This window comes from Manis javanica, chromosome 3 (genome assembly GCF_040802235.1).
Source record: "Manis javanica isolate MJ-LG chromosome 3, MJ_LKY, whole genome shotgun sequence".
In the NCBI taxonomy this organism is placed as follows: domain Eukaryota; kingdom Metazoa; phylum Chordata; class Mammalia; order Pholidota; family Manidae; genus Manis; species Manis javanica.
This window is the reverse complement of record NC_133158.1, coordinates 7,260,212-7,279,175: the sequence shown is the minus strand read 5'-3', so window position 1 is coordinate 7,279,175 and position 18,964 is coordinate 7,260,212. Positions and strand designations below refer to the sequence as shown.

At 48.5% G+C, this 18,964-nt stretch overlaps 1 protein-coding gene across 4 annotated transcripts in view; it reads right to left on the bottom strand.

Annotated features, from left to right (window-relative positions):
* Positions 1 to 18,964, bottom strand: part of FLNB (filamin B) — a 128,121-nt gene that overhangs the window by 21,749 nt on the left and 87,408 nt on the right. The window contains exons 22-34 of one of the 4 annotated variants that reach the window (XM_037019380.2): positions 18,751 to 18,924; positions 17,836 to 17,998; positions 17,097 to 17,257; positions 13,408 to 13,575; positions 12,276 to 12,368; positions 11,376 to 11,499; positions 10,173 to 10,329; positions 8,923 to 9,112; positions 6,871 to 7,118; positions 4,318 to 4,389; positions 3,502 to 3,604; positions 2,769 to 2,909; positions 430 to 558 (exon numbers count right to left, since the gene is read on the bottom strand). In XM_037019380.2, the coding sequence (XP_036875275.2) occupies positions 430 to 558; positions 2,769 to 2,909; positions 3,502 to 3,604; positions 4,318 to 4,389; positions 6,871 to 7,118; positions 8,923 to 9,112; positions 10,173 to 10,329; positions 11,376 to 11,499; positions 12,276 to 12,368; positions 13,408 to 13,575; positions 17,097 to 17,257; positions 17,836 to 17,998; positions 18,751 to 18,924 (1,923 nt within the window). The remainder of the gene's footprint in view (positions 1 to 429; positions 559 to 2,768; positions 2,910 to 3,501; positions 3,605 to 4,317; positions 4,390 to 6,870; positions 7,119 to 8,922; positions 9,113 to 10,172; positions 10,330 to 11,375; positions 11,500 to 12,275; positions 12,369 to 13,407; positions 13,576 to 17,096; positions 17,258 to 17,835; positions 17,999 to 18,750; positions 18,925 to 18,964) is intronic. The other 3 variants (XM_073230761.1, XM_017656809.3, XM_017656811.3) reach the window with 3 other exon arrangements.

Below are 18,964 nucleotides of genomic sequence, written 5' to 3'. Positions count from 1 at the left end.
GACTGGCACCGCTGGATGGGCCCTGGAGGCCATCATAAAAATCCCATTAGAACCACAAATTTAGAAATCTCCATGGTGACAATGGGTGCGGGCACAGAGTTTTACCTCATTTTTTTTTAATCACTAATAACTCATGCGGTTCTAGAAACATGTAAAAGAACAAGAACAAAACATCCGCACCCAAACACACTTACATTTCAGGCACATCACATGGAACATTTCACAGCACACATCTGATTTTAACCACAACACAAACGGTGTCAAAAGTTTTGTAGAAGACAGCAGCCCTCCATAAGAGATTTGGGTGACAGAAAAGGTAAGAAAAATACTACTCTTCCACAGCCTTATGTTTATCAGCTGCCCTGGAACCATGTCCACTGAGCTCTGCAAATGGAAGGCTGAAAGTGTATGACATAAACCACACAGTACCTTCTCCTGCATCCTCGGTGACGATAGTGAAGGTGGCGGTTTTACTGGCCACTCCATACACCAGGCCTGGACCGTAGGCAGAAACGCTCCCACTGTTGGGGTAGTTCACGTAGAACTGGAGCGGGCTCTCTGGGTTTGCAAAGAACACAGAATTGGGACTCGTTGAAGGGGGGATGCAATACGTCGGACAACTGGTGTCTTAATGTTCACCTAACAGTTGGCAGGTGTGATGTCTCCTGCACAGAGGTAGGAGGCAAAATAAGGCCTGGGTGGAGCTCACCATCCACAGACACCCCAAGGGGTCTACTCACTATTGTTCCTTCAGTTGCTGCACAAGACAACCAGCCCTGAGGCTGCTGCAGACCAGAGGGGCCTAAGGCAGGGGTATCAGCTCAGCTTGGCAAATACGGGAGACAGCTGGCCACACGGAGAGATGACCCGCCACCAGAGGGAACACAACCACAAGGTCTCAGGGGAAGGCCATTTCTAGCGCCTTTCAAATTTAAGACCTAGAGCCACCCTCCCCACCTGCAGTCCTATCCACCCACCCCTCCTCCCAGCCCCGGCCAAGTACCTCATTTCCACAGTCATAACATGCCAGTTAGGAAAAAAACCCAGGGTCCGACAACAGGGGGCTGGTTAAATGAACATTGGTTATTACAAAGAACCAAGGAGATGTGTATGTACTAACTTGAGAGATTATCCATAATGCGCTGCATTAAAAAGAGAAAAGCCATGTTGCTATATAACAATTATCCCATTCCTTTAAAATAGAACAAAATTGTATGTATGACTGTAGGCAGAGAGCAATGTCTGATGAGATACCAGTAGTGGAAACAGAAGGAAAATGGGAGAGACATTTTTCTGCTCTTTCTTTATCTGCATTTTAGAATATTTCAATAGAAGCAGAGAATACATTTTTGCTCTAAACAAATATTATACACACATATACACAAACACTAAAGCAAACATCAAACTGGGATATTTGCAGCGTCTATCACAAAGGGCTAATCTCTCCAATATTTAAATGGTCTCAGAAACTGGTATGACAAAGGCCAATAACCAGAGAGAAAAACCGGGCCAAGGATACAAACGTTCGAGCCACAGAAAAAGAAATACAAATAGTACTTAGCCATATAGAAAGTTGCTCGATCTCATTCGCAAGTACAAAAAAGCAACACTCAGATACTGTTTTTTTGGTTCAACTATCAATTTGGCAAGGATCCAAAAATTCGGCAGCATATTCCCACTGCTAATTGGTGGAGAAGCAGGTGTTCACTTTCATGGCTGGTGGGTGCGTTCATGCAAAGAGCGCCCAAAGAAAGGCAATTTGGCAAGAGTATTCAAAAACACAAATGCCTGTATCAGTGCCCAGCAATGCCCCCTGCCCGAATGAAATCTCGGCTCCACCTTCACGCGTGACGGCTGCAAAAGGCTATCAGTACAGCATGACTGGTGATAGAAGAGACAGGAAGAACCTAAATGTCCTCCAGTGGGGACACGGGGACACACGTAATGGTTTATCCAAATTCTGGGACACCATGAACATGCTCTATCATTTAGGCGTGCAAAGCTCTCTTGGATACTGTCAGATGGAAAAGGACAAGGTCAGAGTGACATGTACAATGGGAGACTCTTTTATGTAAAAAAGGAAGGATTAAGAATCTGGATTCCCATTTGCTTGTAGAGTCTTAAAATATTCTGAAACCCAGCATAAAAAATTAACAACAGCCAGGTTCAAGGAGAGGGCAGGAGGGACACATGGGCGAGAAGGAAACCTTTCTCTACCTCATCTTTAAACTATGTGAATATGTCGCCTGCTCAAAGTACGAAATTGAAGAGCTATCTAAATGATTAAAAAAGAGAGAGAACAAGAATGACACGGTACTGGCCGATGGACATGAAACCTGAGCTGGCTCTCCTTGTCACAGGCAGTGTGACCATCAGTCAGCTTGTCCTCTTCCCACCCTGGCCCCCCAATGCCATGCAGAGCTCAGCGGGCCAGGCTGCAGGCCCCTCAGTGTGCCTCACACTTTTTCTCCCGGCTCACCCTTGGCCACACTTGGCATAGTGACAAACACAAATCATCACAGACCCGGGGGCCTGCGCTTGACCCAGGATGCTTCGCCGCACCATCCCTTTGGGAAATGAGCTGCATATGCTGGGGCCACAGGCTCTTTAGCTTCCCAGGGATGCCGATACTGCATTCCCAAACCTGGCACCGAGAACCGTTCCCCACGCAGCAGCCGACTGCATGTCTCTGCAAACCTCCCGAATGTGCGGATCTCTGAATCCTGGATGCCTACGGGCCGTGCGGCTAGGCGCCGAGCCCGACTCACCAGGGATGTGGCTGCCCATGTATTTGATGTGCATCTCGTGGAGCCCCACCTCTGTGGGGGCGTATCTGACGGTGACCGTGCCGTCCTTGTTGTCCACAATCTCCGGGGCGGCCGTCTTCCCGGAAGGCATGTGGACCTCTCCTGTTGGAGCACAGGGAGGCACAGTAGTGAGCCCACCAGCGACTTTCCCCGGAAAGCCGAGCACAAAGACCTTCAAAAGAAAAGTCTTCAGATCCAAGAACACTCACTGCCCCAAATACCCGGCGGAAATCCAAAAATGCAGCAGGCAACTCCTAAGTGAAGGGTTTTCTACTTTTGTACTGACAAATCAGAGGCTCAAACAGGACTTGAATAGGCCAGTAGGATGACGAGGCCCTCAACTCTGAGAAGAGCAAGCATTCAAAGGAGGCTGAGAAGGACTCTTGCCCAGGAGACCTCAGTGTCATTGTCATATCCGGAGAAGTGGAAGAATTAAGAGAAGATGGGACAAAAGGGGGTCTAGGCACCTGACGGTGGAGGGGCAGCTAAACACAGCAGCTATTAACCTGGAGAGAACCCCAGCCTCTCCAGGAGGAAAGCTAGTTATAAACCGACCACTCTTCAGGCGTGCACACACACGCGCACACACACACCATTCCGCAGTCTCAGGGGGCGGGTGGGAGCACCTCCAGGGCTCCCTGTGGGGAGCTGGTGGAGCCAGTGAGACCCAGACGGCTTTCAGGGAAGTGCTTACCAGTAATTTCTCCTTTCCTGACGGCAAACGGAATGACCAAGTCAAAAGGCTTAAATCCCAGCCCGTTCATGTCACTAACTGGGACATAGGCCTCTTCGGTCACCTGAAAACAGGAAGCAGCAGTCACTGGGCGAAGCGGACAATGGCGTGGGCCGGGGAAGCAGAGGAGGCAGAGCAGCTGGGAATTCTGCAAGCTACTGCAGCCGGGATCGGGGCGGTGGCTGCCCGGCAGCAGGCCTCTGCCTAAGCAGCCAGGGCCGGCCTGGAACCTGAGGGATTGGAAGGGCATGCCGACCGATTGCTAATGTTCACTAGGCAGTTGGCTTGTAAAATTCCCAGCAGTGCCCATGAGAAAGTGGAGAGGGGAGAGACAGCAATGTCTGTGAGTCCCAAGAGGTTCCACCTGGAAAGGTTTAGTTGCTTGTGGCCTGGAAAAGAAGGTGCATTTTAAGTGGCAGAAAGTAGCAGCGGGTGGCTCTCCCCCTGGACAGAAATCAAATGTGCAAGGGGCGCTTTGAGAGTGAAGACAGCTGTCTGTCTTTCCCTTTAAACGCGGAGACAAACCGAGCGTGATCAAAGGCGTGATGGCTGGCGATTCGTGGAGTGCGTATGATGCCCCAGGTGGGCCCCATTACAGAGAAAGTGGGGATCATTGTGATGGACTGATCAGTGGAGGACAAACAATGGCCAGGACACCCAGAGGGCTAAAGCAATCCCCAGAAGCAGGCTGCAGCTTTTCTGAAATGAAGGCTTGAGTAAATATAGAAATGCAAAAAAAGGAATAAAAACACAAAACATAAAAAAGCAAAAGTGTACCCAGGGCCTGAATCCGGGGGGACATGCATTTACTGGTGCCTCCTTCACGGCCTCGACTTCCCCATCTGTGGCCTGGTCAGTGGTAAAGGGAGATTAGTTGGGAGTCACACTGGAGGAACATCGACGCAGTAGATTCTACAACCCGAGGCTGCATCCTCCCCACCTGCTCTGTCTTGTATAGCAGGGAACCCCTTGCCCTAGTGGGAGCCTCCATTCTTCCCAACCCTCTGGATAGCCATCAGCATCCCCTCTTCATAGGTCAAATCCATATGCCCTCTGAACCCACGACCCCCACTTTCAGGAAATAGGCCTATAGAATTACTAGCAGAAAAGTCCACAGACAAGTGATGTGTGTTTTACTAGAACTGTTAATGGTTGTGGGAGCCCGAAACAGCCTAACATGTCCATCTGCAGGAAGTCAGTGAAGTAAATCTGTACAGCACAGCGCTGTGCAGCCATTCTGAAGAGGTGGTCGTGTCTGATGAGCCAATGTACACAGGCGTCCACAGCCTACTGAGGGAAGCAAGCAAGCTGCAGAGGGCCGTGTGCAGGGTGCAAGGAACCAGGGCGTCTGGTGCATGCAGGAAAAAACTACCACAAGTCACCACTGCACCATGAAACTAGGAAAGTGGCCTCGTTACTCGGTAAGTAGCTCAGTGTTTCTAAAGTCTTTCTAAATTCGTTTTCAAAAATCACAGACTTCACGCTCCTGATCCAACTGACCTGGGAATGGGGGAGCCCCCTCAGCCCCCTCCCTGCCACAAGAAACAACCAGAACCAGCAGGCCTGCCCTGCAGAGGAGGGCCTCCGGGACCACCTTGGTCCTTCTAGTGTACTTGGCGTCTGCAGAAAGGGGGCTTCATTTCCAAAGGCAGCTCTGTGAACTTCAACATTGAAACAGCCCTATCCCCCGCTTCTAGGGCCCCCAGAGATTGGGGCAACACAGGCACACACCGGCTGGGAGGAAGAGCTTTCAATGGCTAACGAGGCAGAAAGCTGCTAGACCCATGGCTTCACGTGCACACCTGTGCGGCGTCTTCAGCCAACCAGCCTGCCCACCTCCTTGAGGAAGTCTCTGCACAGGCAGTCCCGGGCGTTCATGTCCTTTGGTCCCTAAGTCTGTACAGGGAGGCATGGAATCTACCCACAAGAAGCCAGTGAATGAACAGAAAGTCAGTCCTAGTTAAGGCTGGAGAAAAATTGGGATTGGAAAATAAAGACCAAAACCAGGTACGGGGGTGCTCCTCCCTTCTACCCCTCATCGGTGGTCGGGGACAGTGTGTCTGCACTTGGTGTGCACTCTAGGGACATTTATTCCTAATGAGTTCGGTGGCCCCACTTCAGGTCTCTGATTCATCTGCTAAAATGGTCCTTAACGTAGTCACACTGGTTTTCCCACCCAGACCCCCCCTAACAGGGTCTCTCCTGCCGGCTCATTGCACAGGCAGGGCTGGGAGCTCTGTCCAGGGGTAGCTCTTCCCCACTGCCCCGTTCTGCCTAACCAGACAAAACCCACCATGGGCTAAACACAGATTCTTCAAACTGGAACTGGAACCCTTCTCTGTAAATAAGAGGGTCACCAACTTTCTAGCTGCATTTCTTTCTGCTCTAAAGGAGGAAAACACTCGCAAAGGAACAGTGTCAAAAGTTAACAAGCGTTTATATCCTTGAGATATACAAGACCACATCTCTGGCACAATGTTTATAGATAAACAAACGTCTATGAAAAGTGAAAAAAAGCTACAAAAGATTACACTGTTTGAGGACAGACTTGGGCTTCTGTTTGGAGGGGAGGCTTCCTGCCCTCCTCCATTGCTGCCTAAAGTGAAATCATTAGAAGGGGTTTTGTAGGCTGTGCACGGGGCAGGTCACTGAGGCCCTATGCATCTCTTTACACCTCTTCTGTAAAAGGGCCAACGATCCTTGGCGTGGAGAGTTAAACGCAGGAGCGCTCCTAAGGTTTCTAATCTCTCTCCTGGTTAAAGAACCTTCATGATCAGAGGAAGATCTCAAAGTTCTCAGATGGAAAATTAACGAGGCTAGCCAACCTCTGGCCCAGGGGTTTGCAGAATGCTTTTCCCTTTATGCCAGATGTTCGTAGCTTCAAAAGACAAGCTGTTTGCCCCTCATATGAGAAGACTGAATCTTTCCAAAAATAAGGTACTTTGAGTCCTGGGATATCAAAGCCAAGTACACAGCAGCACCCTGAACCTCTCTCCTCTGGGGGCGGAGGAAGTAGTAAAAACATGCAGAATAAAAACTGCGATGCTTACATTTTTAGTCAAAGTGTTTCTGAACTGCTGTCTAGGACCCCTTGCATGAGGAATACCTCGGTGGTGGCAACATTCCCGAAAAACTTAAAGTCAAAGGGCTCTGCATTTCTGGAGATTACTCCAGGACCCCACAGTCCAGGACTCCTTGAGTGACTGCTGAAGAAAAAATTTTGAAAGAAAAAAAATAGTGGCAGGGGATGACCTAGCCAGACTTTAACAAATGATAGTGGCTATTGTTTCTGCTGGTGACAGTGTGCTCTAGAGAAGGACCTTTCCTTACCATGACAGTGAAGGGGCTGTTGGGAATATCGACGCCGCCAAAGCGCACGTAGATTACGTAGGTGCCCGGCTTGGCGGCCGTGTAAAAAATGTCATAGGTGCCATCCTCGTTCTCGATGACATCGGCCTCAGCCTCAGTGCCGTCTGGGGTCAGAACTGTGCAGGTCACCTTCCCCTTCCCAGCTGTCTTGGCGTCAACCACAAAGCCCACTTCCTCTCCGGTTTTCACAGTGGAGGCGATTCCCGGACCTGGAGAAAAGTCCAGGAGAAGAGAATGGAAGCTTCAGCCACAGACCATCATCCTGGAGGCCCAAGAACAAATCACACACACATGCTGTCTCTATAAACATGACACTGTCAACTGCCACCACACACAGGATGTCCCAGAGGTCACCCAAGGAAGGTGCTGCTCTAGGGAGCACCCCATCTTTACCCATTAAATAAGGATTCTACAAGCTCTGAGTGTCAATCAAATGTCAGATCTGGTTTGCCAGCATTCAAGGGCGTGGGGATGAGGGTCAACTTACACCAGCAAACACACACTGGGCATTTTCTTAAGTGCCAGGTACACACAAAGGTAAGCAAAATAGTCTCCTTTCTCAGGGTGCTCGTGATCTAACAGGCAGGCGGAAGCAGGCTGGGCACGACGAATGACAGCCCAACTGCCATGGAAATGCTGCGCGGCGACTAGTTACAGAAGCAAACTTCAATCGTTTTTTAGTGATGGGTCCTGCAGCGCGTCTATGCAAAACACTCTAAGAGGTTATACCCCACAGTTGCCACACTGACAGAGGGCTTCCTGGGAGAAGGGGAAATGGCTGAATTCAGAAGGAATTCTTGGCTAGGGGAGATTCAGAACCTCCGTCCCCAAACAATGACCACTGACTGTGAGGCGCCCTTTTCCACAGGACCCACACACCAGGGAGCACGTGCAGGAAAATATGAACCAAAAGCAGTTTGGCGAAACTAAAAAGAACAAAGGCAGTGTGTAGAAGCAATGGGGAATGCTAAGAACATGTTCAGACAGTGAGTCGTAGAAGGAACGCCGAGAGCCAGTTTGTGGAAGGCTCTAAATGACAGACTGAGGGTGGCCTAGAGGAGCTCCCAGGCTGAGCAGAATCTTCTGCTCAGGGTTCTGCCTGAGCTGGGGTGGGGGTGGGGGTCCAGGGCCTGGAAAGCAAGGAGCGAGTCCCCACCCAATGTTAGCATGCCCTGGCTGTCCCAGGCACACAGCACAGACCTAGTAGACACAAGATTTGCCAGTGTTTCAAAATTTCACAGTTTTTGAGCCCAAAATAGCCAAGGTGAGTAACTTACAAGCTTGCCCTGAAAGCTGAAAGATTTTTTTCCTCATTCAGAATAAGACAAAGTGTGGGAGAAATAGGATACATCCAGGGGGAGCCTATATTCAGTTTTATTTAAAGGGAAGTGAGTCTACTTCATATCAGAGACAGGGATTCATGTTTTGAAATATGCTGGAGCAGTGTCAGAGTTGGAGAAGCTGTTCTTAGAAAATCAAAGGGCCTGTGGCTGCCAAATAGTTGGGCCTTAGAAATTAAAGGCAGTGCATGTTCAAATACGCCTATAGGATTCCTGGGAGATTTCAGGATCCACCCCAGGTGTTCAGGCAAAACCTAGATCATTGAATGTATTTCTCTAATGCTGACCTGAAATGCTTGTGAACAAATCTTGAATAAACCACCTACTCAAGAAAGGCATAAATTTGCTGCTTTTTATGGGTGCTGCCATCACGGCTGAGATTCTAACAAACGCACCCACTTCAAAAGCAATATAATAATAGCTTCCATGTGCCTGGCACCATGCTAAGCATTTTTCATGCCTGGCCTCATCTAATTTTTACAATAACCCGGAGAAAGTCTCTGATCCTGAGAAGAGCTTCTTGAATTTAAATGTTCTCAAAAAAGATCATTAGTGTGAGTCTGACTGAAGCTCAGAGCGGTAGAGCAACTTGCCATGATCACACAGCTATCATGTGGCAGAGCATGGCTTTCTGCTTGCAAACCCAACACTCCTGACCTGGGCCTGCACTCACCTGTGGCCAAGCACTTGCTGGCATCACCCGTCTGTGTGGCCCGGATGCGGTAGGGAGAGAGCGGGATGGCGTCCCCCCCGTAGGTGACCCCAATCATGTAGCGTCCGGTCTTGTCGGGGATGTAGGTGACGGCATATGTGCCATCTTTATTGTCGTGGACAATGGCTCTTTTGGGTTTTCCCTCCTGGTCCTGTGGATCACACAGAGATGCTGTTTAGGATGCCATCATCAAGGTGCAGAAACCATTCTAGGGAAAACCTTGACAGTTTGCTCATTAATTAGTGCCTCTAGTGGGAGGAGACAGAATTGCTGGCCTAATACAATTTTGTTTTGGTAAGGGAAGGAGAGGGTCACAGATCCCTTTAACATTGTGGTAGACATGGTCAACTTTTAGGAATTTTTTCCTTCAAGTAAAAAAACATCCGTTGAAATGTAGGGATGGAAGGAGACAGGCTCCTGCTAATGCCCCATGAGCTCCACTATCCCTTTTCTCTTTAGTCACAGGACGCTAATTCAGATCTAGGTCCCGTGCTAGACTCGCACATCACTCCCAGAATATTATAAGACTCCACTTCCTAGCAAGCTCGGCCACTGGGGATGGCCAGGTCATGTGACCTGTGATAAAACTCAGGCAAATAAGAAAGGAGCAGAAGCTTTAGGAGGGCTTCTGACAGGGCTGCTTAAGATAGCCGACTGAGTGGGGAGGCCCCCTTTTCTCCTCTGCCTCTCTTCCTCCTTCCAGCCTGCCCCGTGATCAGACGGCCACAGCGCCAGCGGGTTCGAGCGCCGAGACCTTCAGGACAGAAGCCACACGTCAGGATGGAGTGGCTGAGGGAGGGGGGGCTGCTTCCCTGATGAGCCACGCAGCACCCAGGCGGCTGGCCTCCATGCCTCTTTGACAGGAGGGAATAACCCCACGTGTCTAAGCACCCTTCCTGTGGGCTTTACTGTGATATGCAGCACAACTTCATCTTAACTGATCTAATGAGTTACTTAAAATATCTTACAGAAAAACATAGGAACTGATGGAATCAAATACATGAGATTCACCAAATTGGTATGTGGTGCTATCCCTTCAGCCCCCTCAGGGCAAACATGGTCTCTTGTTCTCACAATTATTGATTCTCTGGTGGGAAAAAGCTGTCAAACATTTGCATCAGAAATGGGCAATTAAAATCCTTATTCTTATCCTGGCCAGGAAATTAGGTCTTATTAATAAAGTCTGACTCCAAAAAATAACTCAAGGTTACCGTTATCTGAACAGCAAGCAGGCCTTCCCCAGCATCTCTGGCATCAATCGCGAACTCCACGGGCAGACTAGCGGGCACGCCATAGGAACTGAGGCCCGGGCCACTGGCGGTCACTTTGCTGGCATCATATGTGGGAAGGACCTTGACCTTAAAGGGACTTGAGAGACACACATACATGCCCCCAGTCAGTACAGGTACACGTATCCAGCTCCGTCTGACGTCTCTTACACAGAGAGGCTGGCACTGAGGAGGAGCTTTCTACAGCAGATAAGACAATGAGTTTCGTCAAAGTGCCTTAAATCCAGCAGAAATTCACAACCATGTAACCATCACAGGACGGACTGGCTTCCCCCGAGTGCATTCCATGGGATACAAACTAATTACCACATCAGTTTGAGAAACACGGGCTGAACGTGCTTAACCCCACTTTTGTTACCCTAACATGGTGTTCACCAAAATGGGAAGAGAATATTGGAACTTCAGTTTTAATATTTTATCTCATTCTCTTACTCTCTATTTTTAGTATGCTTTAGACGGTGAATTACCTATTAGTAAAGTGATACATAAAATATAACTTATAGATTATATATTTTATATGACTAGAGCTATATGTACATCTTTATGTAAAATGTGTATATTAGGAGTATGGGTGAAACCTTTTAATTTTAAGGCTATGATAAAAAAGCTTTGGAGGCCGTTCTGAGAAGTGTAGAGCATAAGCAACATTTCTGTATTACATGAATGAGGAACAAGGTTTCCACCCAACGCCTTCTGAGCATACTGTTGTCAACCTCGTCTTCAGGTAAAAATCTCTGTCCTAACCAGAAAACAACTTGCAGGGTCACCACAAAGACTTTGACAAATGAATGCATCCCCTATTTCTTTAAAGATTCCCAACCTTGTAATTTCAACTCATTTTTAAGTTAAAGAAGGTTGAATGGAACAAAGGCACGGGGCAGGGAGGGGAGGAATGCCAAGAACAGGCGCCACAGACATCAAGGTCAGTGAGTTTTAACACCTGTGCCAGCACGCAGGTTCTCAGTGACAATTGCTGATGGGGTGGATGGGTGGATGGATGGGAGGATGGATGGGTTGATGGATAAAATGAATTTATGAGTGGGCCACCAGAGCAGTGGGGGCCAATCCTACAAAGGGGTGGGCTTGAGGCTAGTCGGGACTGCTTTGTAAGCATCAGGAGCTTACCTACGAGGGATCTCTTCATCAGCGTATTTAACAGAGATCATGTAAGGCCCCTCCTGGGATGGGGTGTAGGTCACCGTGTGTGTGCCATCCCCATTGTCCACTACGTTCACTGGCTCCACCAGGCCTGAGAACAGAAAGGAGAGGTCTGAGGAACTGCAGGGCCTTTCCTCCCCGCCACCCTGGGCTGCGTTTGAAGCGGGATCACGTTCATCACCAATTGCTTTTCACTGATAAGTAACACAAAGGCAAGCAGGCCATAATCAGAGGCCTAAGAAATCACAGGAGACGGGGTCCTCCGTTCACGGTTGCAGAAATGACTCTAAGAGACACTGTTAGCTTTCTGTTGGCTATAGTACTGTCAGTCAGCCCTAGAGCTTAATTAAGGAGACTGCCCACGCTTGCTGCTGGAGGGCGTATGGTGAAGATGCAGGCTGTGGACATGCTATACCCTTTCCAGCTGGTTAGGCATGCTGGAGATGTGGCAATTTTATTCTACAGATGAGAAAGGGCCAAAGAGTCCAGAACTCTGAACAGCAAAAATTCATCAATGAGCTGGCCAGTCAAGAGTTGTGGCCACCTTTGAGCAAAGACCAATAAAGTACCAGCAGGCTGGGGTGCAGGTGCAGGCAGGAGAGGTGCCAATCTCATGGGGCAAGGGGGACCCTCAGTGTGATGGTTAGATTATGTTAAAGCACAATCAAGGCATGCATGGGGTTGGCTCACTCCAGGTTCCAGTCGTGGACTAGAGTGTCAAGGATGGATCAATTGCGGAGTTAGGTCACAGTGTGACATGCTCATTAAGCAGCAGACAAGGTGGGCATAAAGCAATTTCAGAGGTGAGGCCAGCAAGACGATTCGGGTTACAGAAACCACAGCAGCAGCCAATAGGAAAATGCAAACCTGTCTCCATAAAGTCACCCTTCGGGTCACCTTTAAAGAACTCTGAAATGGCTTTCAAGGGGCTGTGCCATGACTGGGAATCCATCTCATCAGCTAAAATTAAAAGGCTGTTACTTCACAGTGCGCCATAGGAAAGGTAGCTGTCTAAGGCTGTTTTAGTCTCTCTCTCTCTCTCTCTTTCTCTCTCTCTCTCTCCCTCTCTGTGTCTCTCTCTCTCTCTCACACACACACACACACACACACACACACACAGAGGTCTTGAAGCTCACTAACTCTGTAGAATCAGATTCCAACCCCATGACCTCATTTCCCCCAAACCACTTCTGCTCTGAGCCTCAAAGAACATTAACTTCCTGCTGAACCCCATTAAGGAGAAAGTTCCTCTTCAAAGAAGGAAGCCCCCATTTACTACTTCTGTGAAACCAAGAACACATCACTGGGGAAAAAGTCCAAATAATTAAAGAAATTTGGCAGAGAATGGCACATTTTAAATGGCTGAAGAGGAAATGTGACTGCCTACCAAAAAAGGTAAATTTCAGTGCACTTCAGGGGCTTTGTCCCAAAATGGTCTGCCGGTTTTACCAAACTCCAATTCCCGGCTGCCAACAGGGCAGGCCAAATTGTAAACAAAGCCCATTCCCCAAGAGACCCTCTGTATCCAGGAAGTTGGCACACTGACAGAGTCCTATGTCATGTGAACCAAGTATCTGTCACTTCCAGAAATCCTGAGCATGTTCCGCGTTGAGCACCAAAGCATCTTGCAGGGTTACCATCTCTAGCCACCCCCACATCCAGACCAACCCACGTTCACCCCAGAAACAATGGAACATGTCATGAAGCAGTTGTAACTATCATCTGTGAGCGTTCAAAAGCTCCTTGCTTTACCTCACTACTTAAAAAGACACTTAAAGCCATACAGTAAATGGGGGTAAAGACAGATCACTAGAGAAGTAAGAGGCTTGCCTACCTTCTAAGCAAGAACTTCAACTGTTTAAGTCAGAATATGGAGCAAGGAAGTTATTTAAGAAATTTACATTCATGACCAAGCTCAAAAGCGAAGTGCCTGCTCTGGGTAGGGCGGCCCCCACTTGGGGCAGGTCAATGTCTGCAGCAAGGCAAGATGCATATTTACCTCGAGGGCCCAGAACTCTCACTTCCAAGGGGGCCAGGCCGGCCTTGCTGCTGTCCACCGTGAAGGACTGCAAGATGTGGGCACGGATGCCCGAGCTCAGCCCTGGGCCGGTGATCTTGACCTTGCTGGGGTCCACAACATCCTTCACAGGAACTCTGAAGGGGCTGCCTGGAAAAGAGGTCACGGGATTCTAAGCACAGCTCCCCTAGTGGCTGCAGATCGGCCTTGTGTGTACAGAACCGCACCACTGCTCCTGCCCGGCCCTTGACTGCACCGGCCTCAACTCCTGCCTCTCAGTGCATGCCCCTGGGTGTCCACTCCGTGCAGACATTGTGCCAGGTGCTGGGCCCAAGTAGGTGACTGCTCTCCGGGAAGCCACGTGCAGAAGGACAAGGCGAGCAAGGAACGTGATATCGTGTGGTGTTTGAGGTGTGCTGGGGCATGTGTGAGGCACTGGGGGAGCATTCAGCAGGCAATGAATCTGGTCCTCAGGAGACCAGCTATGACCCTGGAAAGCTGAGGGAGGGGCGTTCCAAGCAGAGGGCTGGGCACACCTGAAGGTGAGGGAGGAGGCAGGCTGTTGAAGGAACTGCAGGAGGACACTGAGGGGCAGCAGGGGGTGAGGACATTTGCAACCCACACCCAGTGTCTATGAACAGCTCGAAGGGCCCTGGGATCCTCTCCCTGCACCACAGTCGGCACCTTCCCATCACCAATGGCCTTCTCGGCTCCCTGGCCCTTTGGTGAAGCTTTGCTTCCTCCCTGAGTGTGAGCTGTGGTCTTCCTGCATGGCTGACTCCACAGGTGGCACGGGGCCTCTGACTCTTTGAGGGCTTCAATTTTAAAGACCAATGAAACAAAAAATATAGGGAGATCAGGATTTGCAGAGGTCTGAAGCAGAAACACAAAGGGCTGCCCACCGTGACACGGGGACCTGCCTGGGATTTCCCTTGCCAAGGGGACCACATAAGACCTCCCCAGAGGTGAGCCAGAAACAGGAGCCTGGGTGTCCCTGGCACCAGGCCTCAGGCTTCTAGGTCCATACCCAAGGGCGGCATGCCCCCTGCAGGAGTCCTTATGCACCCCAAGAAGGCAGGCAAAGCTCATGGTGTCTAACTGCCATGCAAGCTCAGGTCTCTCTGCTTTGTGCCCCAGAAAATGTACACTTTGTACAATCAGGGGTGGTATATATAATAAAGAGCACCCAAAGAACAGAGGCCTGGCTTTTTAACAACAGCTGGGTTTCAATGACATAAAATTTTTCAGCTGAATGAAATAAATGGCTGACTCTGCCAGTGAAAACACTGCCCTCCACACTGGGGTGTAGTGAAACAGAAGGGAGTTTTATTTTAGACAGAGACAGTTGAGGGTTTCAGTGCCCACAGATGATGGTAAGAGACCACCCCTGACACTAGTCTCCAAGTCAGAGCCTCCACTAGAAGTTGTCTGAACTCGGCAGGAAAGCCGCCAAGAACCAGCTCTAGGTCCAAGGTGGCAGATATCAAGCATTACTTGCCAGCCACTCTGGTTCCCTGCCCCAGGCAGACATCATCAATCAATCTCAGCAGCCTTTCATCCGGATGCACTTATCCCAGTGGACCCAGTGGTCTAATAAGCACCTATCCACCAACTGACCACAGCGGGCCCACCGGAGGAAACCAATACACCATTGCGGGTAAGCAGAACACCTTCTTAAAAATATCCCCATTAGGGGTTTATCCCAGGCCAGGAAACACTGGGCTAATATTTAACCAACCAGAATTCCCATGAAAGCAAATTGCAAGCCAGCAGGTTGCCGAGTGTTTCCCAGCAGCTTAGCTATGAAGCCAACCAACACTACAGTAAATGACTCAGCCTGGGAGAGTGAGGGGTTGGGGAGAAGCTGGCATGTGGTTTTGGGAGGTAATAGAACAGAGAGTCTGAAATACAAAGAGGTCCACATTCCATCTACACCGGATGGGAAAACTCCAAATGGGTCTCTTCCTCTTAAGTCCAGAGATGACCATTTGTCTCAAGTTCATAAGTCAGCCACAGGAGCTCCAACTCTCACCCCCTACAGCAAGAGGGACTCCAAAGTCAATTGCATCCACCAGACATTCTCAATACAGTCAAAACAGCTTTGTGGCCCTATAACCAGGAGATGCTCATTTCCACAGCTGCCTGCTTATTTTGGAGCCACCACGTCCTCTCCCCTGACACCAGCCTTCCACCGGTTCTTCAAGCTGTACGTTCCCATCCCACAGGCAGCGGGGTCACAAAACTCCAAAAAGTCTCCATTGCTCTGTATTCTGTCAGTAAGCCCTGTTCTTTCTTCGTAACATTTATCACAAGTTTTAGTCACATAAATGCTAGTCAGAAGTTCCCAGAGGGCAGGAGCTTTGACAGTCTTGTCCATGTTTGAATTCCCCTTGACTAGTGATTATGGGCATTTAAAAATCTACGATGCACGAGCTGCAAGAACAAGTCTGAGGGATGACTCATCACTTTAAGTTTTTTTTTTTAAAGGAAACTTAAGCCTTCATAAAATTGCAGCTTAAATGAACATCCGTGGAGAATTAAGAGTTGAATGTCAATGCTTACTGATGAGTGTGGGAGAAAGAAAAAGCATGTGTGTGTGTGCACATTTGCACGTAATAAGGGGAAAAGCAAACAGGATCGGGAAAGGTCAGTGGACACCCTGGCTTCCCAGGAGTTGATCCAGAAACCTGGAAGCAGGCCCTCAGCCCATCCCCTTTCCCTCAGTCTCACCCCAGCTGATGGCCTTCGCGGTGAGATCAGCAGTGACTCACCCGAGGCCCTTCCTGCTCAGGGGTCTAGGGAGGGGGCTCTGCCTCTTTCTCACCACACCTGAGACAAGGCACAGGCTGACTCCAGAGCAACCTGGAGTCCTTGGACTTGTGTCTACACACTCATCTACCCTTCCAGATGGGTGTTGGGTGGCAACTGCCTCATTAAATAAACAGAACCAGGACCTACAGAGATTCCTTCCCTTGGAGCATCAAAGTAGAAAGGCTCTTCCCTACTTAAGTTATATATTTCTTTATTGTTTGAGTCATTTATAGCAGTTGGTTCTCAACCAGGGGTGATTTTGCCCTTCAGTGGAACTGGCAATACCTGGAGACATTTCTAGTTGTCACAAAATGGGGTGTGTGTGCTACTAAATATCATACAATACACAGGCCAGCCCCCTCCCACCCTGCCAACAAAGAACTATCCTACCAAGATGTCCACAGTGCTGAGGATGGGAAACCCAGCTGTATGGTAAGTGCATATATATATATATTATGTTGTTAAATCCAAGAGAAGTTAAGAATTTGAGTTTTTGTGTCTTAATCAGCTACCAGGGCTACCAATGGCAAACAGACAAGACAAATGTATAAGGTGAACAAGAACTAACTCCAAAATAGAGATTTTCAAACTTGTAAAGAATCAGCTTTCCTTCAAATGAAGAAATAAGGTCCGTCAACAGAGGAACCACCATTTCCAGTCAAAACGGCAAACCAAAGCTTGTTTGCTACAGGTTCGACTGGTAGTTAGGATATTATTGGAGATCCAGCCAAGGAACATACTCCCTCTGCAGCTACTGCAAATATCAGACTGTTTTTCCTACTCAGAGACACCAGTGAAATCAAACCTGCTTTCGTGCAAAATGAATTAGCCTTTGGGTTCCTTTCCAGAGGCTGGCTTACCAGGGACGTGGGCTCCTCCATATGTGATGTTAACATCATAATCCCCCAGAGCAAAGGGGATGTACTCAGCACTGCAGCTGCCGTCTTTGTTGTCTCTGCAGTTTATCTTCGATTCTGAGGGTCCCTCCACAGTTATGCCAAGCCCACCAATTCCTGCTCCTCTGGAAAATGTGGGGAAAAAAAGTGAAGTTGTACTAGTGGTTCAGGCTACCTTGCTCATTGCCACAATTATTCAGTATCCCACTCTCAACTATGCCATTGAGCTAAACCTACTTCCATTACTGCGATACCTCTCACACAGGGCATTTCTCAACAGTATAACATAGATAAAGATAAGCTTTGACCCCTCCTTTCTAATGCTTATCCTTCATTTGTTTTTCTTACCTAATTGCATTGGCTAGGTCTTCAAGTACAATTCAGGTAGGTGACTTGTGACCCATTATAATAGGAATACTTCTAATATTTCACTTGAATATGAGATTGGCTATCTATTTCTGTATTATCAAGTAACAGAGCTTCCATCTATTGTACTTTCAAGGGTGTAATTGTCTTTCTCTGTAACATATGTCTCGACAGAAGAAAGGGTACATATATCACACACAAAAAGATGCCTCTCGAAAGTTGGAAAACTGTAACACATATGTAGGATACACCCATAAAACTTATTTAAAGCAGTTAAACTATTCAGGACTACTCCTTTTAGAGAGTCAACACACACAGGTCCCAGGGCCTTCCTTACCTGGTAACCACAGTGAAGACGTTGGGTTTGTTGGTGAAGGCCTCCTTCAGTCCAGGTCCTTGGGCTTGAACCCTAGATGGCTGGCAGCCTTCAGTTACAGCCACTTTGAAGGGACTGTTTGGGATGGGCACATCATCGTATGTCACCTCCACTACATGGAGCCCTGTTCCAAACAACAAACAAAAACCTATTTGAACAAAAGTCACCCATCTGTGGGAAACGATACTCTCTACTCCAGGGCTTTCTCCAGCCTTCACATCTACCTTCTCTATCATGTAATTGAAAAGAGCAGGTTAAGAAACAGTAATATTGGTCTGACCTGATTTTTTTAAGAAAATACAAGCTGTTTTGTCATATAACCAGGAACTGCTCTAAATATCACTAAGTCTACATTCAAGTCAGTCATCTTAAACATACTTATCCGTATTTGGGAAACTCCACTAGTCATGAGCCAAAAGGCAAAGGGAAACTCATGAAACAACAGACACAGTTACAAAAAGTGATGGAAAACATCTATACCAGAATATCTATAGGGATTACATATCCAGGTAACAAGGGCATATGGTGCTTTTATCTTTTTTCTTTATGCTTTTATGATTCATCAAAACTTTTATAGTTTAAATATTCAGGAGAAAAATTAATTCTATATATAAAAAAACTGTACAAATGGGAAAAATGCCATGACATCACTCCATGACTTGCTCAGCTGAGGGAGGCGAAACCTGGCCCTTACTGTCACACAAAGGGCCAACGTGCCAGTCCCTGGCTCTGCTGGGGAGGGAGGTTTTCTCGTCACCTTGCATGTGCCTCTGCTGAGACGGGCCAGACACAGGGCAGAAGTCAGCACCCATCACCAAAGGAAATGGTCCAGCACAGCTCTGAATGAGGGCCATGTCCAAGGAGACCTCAACTCACCTTTCTCAAAGGGGGTGTACTCCACCTGGTAGGTGCCATCAGCATTGTCCGTGACAAAACATTCCGTGGAGGCGCCTGAGGGGTTGGCAATGTGGGCCTTGATGTGGTCACCCCCGACCTGTGTCAGGGGCCGGGAGTCCACAGTGAAGTCAGTGGTGGCTTCACGAAATACATCTGCAGAACAACCACACAGATCAGAATGTCACCAACATCT